Genomic DNA, 7,738 nt, shown 5'->3' with positions numbered 1-7,738 from the left:
GGCTGACAGGCTGCCTCCTCTCTTCTGGAGGGGCAATGCTGGCCCCGGGGGATGGGGGGGAGGGGGGAGGCTCCCAGGACGTAAGCCCAGGTGAGCAGCCACGGGTAGGCCTCTGCGGGGCTGGGGTTCAGAGCCAGGGGGCACAGGAGGCAGAACACTCAGGTGTTCCGATGGTTAAAGAGATTCAGACAAGCTGAGTCTGAAAACCTCCCTCATTGTGAGTTCCGTCAAGTCTCGAAAGCCTTGCTTGGGTCCATCTTGCTCTTCTGACGCACCAGTGAGTTAGAAGAAAACGTCTAGAGAGCCATTATTATGTTTTTAACCTCTGTAATGAATAAAACTGCATCTAAAGATGTGTTGCATTCTTTGCTAACCAGCATCTAGTTGCTCTCAGCTCTGTGGTAGCCAGTGTCAGGCTCTGTTGGGGCACATGCAGTGTCTGAAGTCCCCGCGTAGCCTTTCCACTGGTGCAGGGTTTGAATTTCCAAGCCCTGAACTCAGTGAGTATGAAGCATGTTGTGATGTCTTTCCACAACTAAATGATCTCAGCGTGTCTTGTTCCAGCTCCCTCTCTGCCTGGCGGTAGAACACTTAATCTGGTTAATTCCAAGTAAATTAACCTCTTCCTGGTTTTTCTTGATCAGCTCAGGCCTCAACCAAGTGAATTCTTGACCTCCTCCTCCTCTGGGCCCAGGAAAACCTGCCTCCCAGGCCCTGGTGCTCCCCCACGTCAGAGAGCGTTTGGTGGGCCCTTCCTACCCCGCCTCCCCTGCAGCTCATTCCGTCCCCTCCCGCCGGCACTCAGTCCTCCTGGGGCCCCAGGGCTCCCCACTGGAAGCAGGGAGCCTCCTGTGTGCTTCGACGCCGCACCGCCCCTCCCCCAGCTTTCCCGTAGTCTCACGGCTCTTACCCATCTCGCTCCCTGGAGCCCACGGGGAGGTGAGCAGAGTCCTTCTGAGAAATTCATCAGCATCTCTCTTGCCTACTCCCCAACCTTCTTCCTCTCCTCCCGTAAGGAAGGGGGATCTTAGAACCTGCGCGAGGGGCGGGTGTTTGGGAGAAGAGGTGGCTCAGCTCCCTTTGGGAATCACAGAGATTCCAAGATCTCTGCATCTACTGCAGGTTTCAACATTTTAGCGCCACAGGGCCAGCTCTGCCTGGGGTGGTGACCTTAGCAGGGGAACTGAGCACAGGGGACATTTTCAGTAAACCACAGTGGGAAGTAGTCAGGGTCATTGCCTACAGTTTGTTAGAATCCCAGAAAGGCTCAAACGGGAGCTGTCTGGGACGCGCACCTGTCCCGCACTCCTGCCGACAGGGTTCGGGCAAGACTTCTTCAAACGAGTTTTGCTCATTCACCAACGAACTTGGTAAGTCCCCCGAGCCTCCATATTCTCCCTTCCTCCCAGTCAGATGTCCCTGTTTTGGCATTTTCTGTTTTCCCTCTTGAATCTTAGCGCCCCTACCCGCCCTACCCCCACCCCGGTCTCAGCACTAAAGGGACCCTGGCCTAGCAAGGTGAAACCCGTCTTCCGAGGCTCCCTTCAGAAAGGTCTCCTGGGAAGAGGTGCATTAGACGAAGGACCCGAACAAACTTCTGACTACTCTTCGCTCGTGTTTTCACTTGTAATCGGTGGCTTTTTCCCTGTGGGACTCCAGCACCTGTGCAGGCCCCAATCCAGTGCCCAAACGAAGCCATGGCTCTCAAGACTCACTGCAGTCCCGCCCCCGAGACAGGCACCTGGCTCCTCCATCCGACGCTGTCAGTGTCCTTCCCTGCTTCTTCCGGATCTTGCCTCTTTGCTGTCTGTCTGTTGGATCCACTCCGAGCCCCATGAAACAGTGTTGCTAAACCGGAAGGGATTTGGGATGGAAGAACAGCCGAGTCCACCAGCTGCAAGTGTGATACAGAACACGCAGCAGGAATTGTCCTTTCTGAAATTCAGTTGCTTCTAGAGAAGAGAAACATCTTGGAAGGGGCCTGGGTAGCCAGCTCCATGGGCCTTGAGAGGACTGGAGACCCTGCATATGGGAGACCTTGGACCTTGACCCTGTAGCCTCAGAAGCAGGGTCAGGATCCAGCAAAATCGAGGCCACGTTCTGGTCCACTTCTCCACAGTCCGCAGGTGAAAAGAAACGACTTGATATCTGAGTCCTGTATTTTGACACTTAAACAGAATGCCTAAGGTGATATTAAGGAGGATACTTGATTTCTAAGCATAATCAAGATATAGCTAATTGGCATTATTGCTTAGGCCAGTGCTCCTCAAAGTTTACTATGCACCCCAACCCCCTGAGGGTCTTGTTAAAGTGCAAATTCCTACACAGTAGGTGTGTGTGGGGAGGGGCCAGACCCCGTATTTCTCATTTGTTCCTGATGCTACCGGGTCCCTGGCCCACTCCAAGTAGCAAGGGCTTAGAAGGCAGGAGGTCGAGGGGAAGGTGTGACACTCACCTGACACTGAAAGGAACTCGAGACCCGACTCTTTCAGCTTCCAAAGGACTCTCCATTCTGGTCCTTTCCACAAGCCCTGTCTGCCAGCTGCCCTTGGTATTCGCAGTGCCTGCTGTGACATTTTCTGCCCTCCTGGAACAGCTGATGCTCTTTAGATTACAGGAAGGGGAAACCACCCCTGGCTCACTCAGGGAGATTTATTTGAAGGCCACAAAACTGAAGAGCTGACCAACCAGTCTTGGGATGGACAGGAAGCAGGGCCTCCAGCACAAGCTCCAGGACACCCTCCCCCCTCCCCAGCACACCCCACAAGATGCCTGCATTCTCTGTCTTCAAATTTCAAGTGTGGGTCACGGGTTTTTACCTTTAAGCATAAACTTGTTACGTTTGTGTCTGCCATACTTTCCTTGTCCCTTGTAAGACTGGCCTTGACAACTTTTTTAATTAAATTTTTTTTAGTGACTTTAGAGAAAGGGAGAGAGGGGGAGAGAGAAGGAAAGGGAGAGAGAGAAACATCGATGGGTTGGTCCACTTATTGATGCACTCACTGGTTGATTCTTGTATGTGCCCTGACTGGGGATTGAACCCCCAACCTGGAAGTTTTGGGACTATTCTCTGAGCAACTGAGCTACCCTGCCAGAGCTGACCTCCATCATTTTAACCTGCATTTATATATACAGACTTCTGTGTATCTGTGTATCAAGGGGGGAAGGAGATGACAATGAAATGTTACAATATGATTTTTCCCCAAACTTGTGTATCAAACCTAGAACATTTAAAATATCCTGTTACATTGTCGGATCTCTGTTATGTCTTGGATCTGTAACTAAAATGTTCTGTGTGAGCAGGCCCATCCTTATTATTTTTTAATTTTTTAGAAAATAAACATGGCTTTTCCTCTAATTTTAAAAACACGAATTGTAAATATCCAAAGGGCCATCTTGAGGCATATTTGCTTTGTGATCGTAGGGGTTATATCTCTGAAAGCAGCACAATAGAGACGTTTATAATAGGGGCGGTAAAACAGTGAGTGACTATAGATTTCCGTTTTCTATTTGTTATGTAACATTGGCCAATGACTTAATTTTTCTGAAGCTCAAATGTGTCTCCTGCAACTGAGAGATCATCAAACTTCTTTCTCACGTTTGGATGATTGAATAGAATTTATGTAAGGTCCTTTCGACCTGCTTTAGAAGGTTCCCTGCTTCTATCGTTACCACTGTTAGTTACTACTACGGAATGGAGACTGGAATACATACAGAACGTGGGGGAAGGAGAGAGGTATGAGAGCTCAGCTATTTTCCCTGAAACCCAACGACGGAGAGAAGTCGAGGTTAAAGACACATCGAGAGTTCTACAGGCCTTAAATTAGTAATAGTGAGTGTAGTTCTCTCACTATTCCCCATACCCCCATATGCCGTCCTTGGTTCTCCAAGGGCTTTTCAGGCCGTTAGAGAAACTTTGCCTCTTCTGAGTTTCTAAAGGATTTTTGCAAATTCGTTTTGCTCAGCTGCAACTTTTTTATTTTTATGATTCTAAGAGATTGCAGCCTCCCCTCTGCTAGACTCCACCGCTAGACACTGCTGTTTCCCCAGAGCAAAGGGGCTTGGAGGGTCAAAGAGGAAGAGGCTTGGGTAGCTCATCCCACTCTGCTCCCAGCTCTTTCATGCCTGGGGTGTCCAGTCAGGGCCGGAGCCCTGCCCGGATACCCAGGTGCTCTCTGCTCCCCTCCCCTGCAGGATCACCTCAGTGCATGTCTAACCTGTGTGTACTCATCTCGTCACCTATGCCAAGGTTGCTTTCTTTTCTAAAGTTATATTTCTGCTGGCCTGCCAGCTGATTTTCCTCCATTCTCCTCCTCCTCCTTGCCTTAAACAACATCCCTTTCTTTTTCTAAACACTTTCAGTAGGAATGAGCTGCCACTTCTGTAAGCTGGGACTGGTGTCCTCAGGTGGCTAAAGTGACATCTAGACAGAAATTCATATCTGTTAGAGCGCAGGTGGCAGACACAGGCCTGCAGCCCGAACCCGGCCCTCCACCTTGTTCTGTCCGGCCCGGCACCTTGTTTCTACCTGGCGGCAGTGCTGAGCTCTCGTTTAACTGTCAAGTAGTTACATGTATGCAGTCCTAAAATTACACTCGGCCCTTTGAAGGCAACCGCGAGGCTGATGTGCCCCCCCCCCCGTGAAAATGAGTTTGACACCCCTGTGCTAGATATCACACATGAATAAAGTAGTTGGGAAGAGATTCACGCACATTTTTTTTTTTTTTGCATCCCCAGATACTTAATTAACAAACCTTTAATAGAATTGAATCCTGCTCTTACTGGAGGAAGAGAGCAGAATCTGATGGAGAGAAAGAAGAGATTATTTTAAAAAGCCAAGAATCTGAAAGGAAGTAAGTCAACGAAAAGGACTTTTATGTTATTTAACTAAAGAAATGGACTCTGTCCCAAACACGGAGGGAATAAGTAAGGCAAACGGTCATTTGGGGGGTGATCGTGCTGGCCTTGACAGCCCCCATTTTTTGGAGGGTGTTGCTACTTATGTGTTTGCACAGGCGATGGGTGTCCCTTAGTCTTCTTGTCATCAGGATTCAGGTCCTGCTGGCTCCAGGGACTTTCCTTGGCCATCACGATTTCATCCACAGTCACGAGCTCCAGGACCACGTCAGCCACGGCTTGGAGGCCTTGGGCCTTGGCACCCAGGGTGTCCCACACCCCTTCCTGGGCCACGTCGATCATGCCTTCAACCCCTACCCCGGCTAGGAAGTGCCCAGCCTGGTGAGCAGCGCTCACGTCCGCCATCACCTGGGAGGAGGCCAAGCCTGCGTTCTCTGCCAAGGTGGCCGGAAGAGACCTCAGAGCCTGGGCAAACGCTAGGAGCACGGGGCCCTGCAGCCCTTCCAGTGCGGTTCCCCTATCGGAGAGTCTCTTTGCCAGGGCCATCTCGGTGGCTCCAGCTCCCGGAAGCAGTCTGGGGTCCTGGCACAGCTGGAAATAGGCGTCAATTCCATGGTAGACGGCCTGCTCCGCCTCCCGGAGCCCGGCCTTTGTGGGCCCCCGCAGGACCACGGAGAGGGCAGGTGTGCCCCGAGGTTCCCATTCAAACACCACAGCCAGGCCTTCCCGCAGCTCCTGCCTGTACACCCCCTGGCACTTCCCTGGCTCCAGGGGAGGAACCAGGTAATGCATCACAGGTGTGCCCAGCACCTCACTGAGGCCGGCCAGCTCCCGCGGGGACTTCACCTGAATCACCATGATGTTGTACTTATTGGCCTGCGCCAGGGGCTTCTCCTCGATTTCCCCGCACACCACCACCACGTTAACGCCCGCAGTTGCCAGCTGCGCTAACTGCTTTTCAAACAGCTGCTCGCTTCCCTTCCTAAACCGAATGAGTTCAGCAGTACTGGATAGACGGGCCTTCGCGGGGGCGTTTGGACTGGGGAGCCCAAAGGGGCAAGCAAAGAGCGCCACCCGGGCGCCGCTCAGCACCACGGTCACTTGCCCGCACGGCTTCCCCGGCACAGCCAGCCCCGGCAGCAGGCAGGAATCCTCCAGCTGCCCTCCCTGCAGCGCGCACACCCCCACGCGCTCCCGGTGGAAGGTGCCATCCAGCTCCTTGGCCTCCCAGCACACCTGCGCCACCAGCTTGGCCAAATACCCAGCCTGGGACAGCGTGTGGGTATTCATCACCGAATACAGGGCCCAGAACGGGTCTTCCAAAGGACCCAGAGACCGGATCGCCAGCGACGGCAGTAGGGCCAGGGTCTCCGCGGTGGCCGCGGCGTAGGCCTCCCGGAGCTGGGCGCGGGGCAGGCCGGCCCGCAACAGGAGATCGGCCTGCGCCAGCAGGGCCTCGGCCAGGAGCACCACGAAGGCCACCCCGTCGCCGCTGTGCTCGGCCTGGCCCAGCGCTGCCTCCCGCAGCAGCCGAGCGGCCGGGTGCTGCAGCTGCAGGGCCCCCAGGATGGCCGTGGCGTACCCGGTGAAGACTGTCTCTCCTTTGGCGGTCACTAGGAGCTTCTGGAGGCCGTAAGGACCGTAGCACGGCCGGATGACATTGGCCAAGGCCTGCGCCGCGGCCAAGCTGCTGAGAAGGTGCTGCTCTTCCGCTCCTGGACCTCTGGGGCCCGGCCACAGCCGCCGGGGCAGCTCCCGCACTGAACGGGCTTCCTGAGCCATGGCCTGTCCGGAGGGGGCCTGCTCTGACTTAAGGGGCGCTCCAGAAGGAGCAGCAGGGGCCCCGGGTACCAACCTTTGAAGCTACTCAAGGGGTCAGTGGATACACGGGCCCATCACCCAGTGTCTGCGGACATCTGCCCTCCAGGTTGGGTTTGGGGGTGAGCTCAGGTCTGAAACCACCCCCAAACTGAGCTGTAAGGGAAGGAGGCTGCTGGGGCCTCTGGCCCTTGGCAGCTGAAAGAGACCCCATCCTGATGACCTCACAGAGTGGCACCTGGAGCCCTGGGCAGGGAGTGAGGTCACAGAAGGCTGCTCAGAGTCCAGGAGGGCCTGTGCGTGGGCAGAAGTCAGGCCTGGGTGTCCCGAGGGGTCGGGACACGCCCCGTGCCAGGCCCCAGCGCTTCATTTAAACTTTGGAGACTGAGGAGACAACGAAGGAGATGAAAGGATGGACCCACTTTGATTTCCTGGTGACGCTGTGGCCCCCGTGTCGCCTGTTTGAGGGGGAAGCGTGTCTTGTTGGTTTCATTCCCTGTGCAGAGCCAGCTAAGGCCTCCGCCTCTGTGCTAGTCATCAGGTTCCTTCAGGTGTCTGGGGGTCTGTTTGTCTTTCAGGTTGCAGGTGTGGGACGCCACACACAGTGGGACAGCTCCTCCCAAGGACAGCAATGTCACTGAGTTGGCAAAGGCAGGGCAAGACGAGGGAGAGATGCCCACAGCCCACAGACAAATAGAAGTGGACCGCGAGGAGGGAGCGGGGCCGGCCTCCCAATGGTCAGGAAGGTAGAAAACCCAAGTAAATGGAATTTACTCCCCCTCCCCCTCCCCCCTTAGAAGGTAAGTTTCTTCTTTCATCCCCCTCCTTCGCTTGCTCCCTCCTTTCCTCACAGGAGACGGTTGGTGTAACGATTGCGTCTTTCTTCTGACACATGGAGTCCCCTCGATGTCCAATGTAGTGAGGGAAACAGATGACAGGAACACAGAGGCTAGTGAAGGGGAGAGATTCCTACCAAATGAATGCAACTTCCCGCAGGTGTTAGGTAGTGCCCCAGCCGGGGGTGATGAATATATCTATTAAGATTAGGGGAAAGAGCAATACC

At 54.2% G+C, this 7,738-nt stretch overlaps 1 protein-coding gene across 1 annotated transcript; it reads right to left on the bottom strand.

Moving 5' to 3' along the window:
* Window positions 1–4,851: 4,851 nt before the first annotated feature.
* Window positions 4,852–7,415, bottom strand: CCT8L2 (chaperonin containing TCP1 subunit 8 like 2). Its single transcript, XM_024564510.3, has one exon. The coding sequence runs from the start codon at window positions 6,637–6,639 to the stop codon at window positions 4,996–4,998; it is 1,644 nt and encodes a 547-aa protein (XP_024420278.2). The 5' UTR covers window positions 6,640–7,415; the 3' UTR covers window positions 4,852–4,995.
* Window positions 7,416–7,738: the final 323 nt, after the last annotated feature.

Source organism: Desmodus rotundus, unplaced genomic scaffold (genome assembly GCF_022682495.2).
Source record: "Desmodus rotundus isolate HL8 unplaced genomic scaffold, HLdesRot8A.1 manual_scaffold_527, whole genome shotgun sequence".
Classification (NCBI taxonomy): Eukaryota; Metazoa; Chordata; class Mammalia; order Chiroptera; family Phyllostomidae; genus Desmodus; species Desmodus rotundus.
This window is presented reverse-complemented; position numbering and strand designations above follow the sequence as displayed.

What these genes read in the sequence shown, in the direction of transcription:
- CCT8L2 (XM_024564510.3), bottom strand. Translation starts at nt 6,639, where the DNA reads ATGGCTCAGGAAGCCCGTTCAGTGCGGGAGCTGCCCCGGCGGCTGTGG.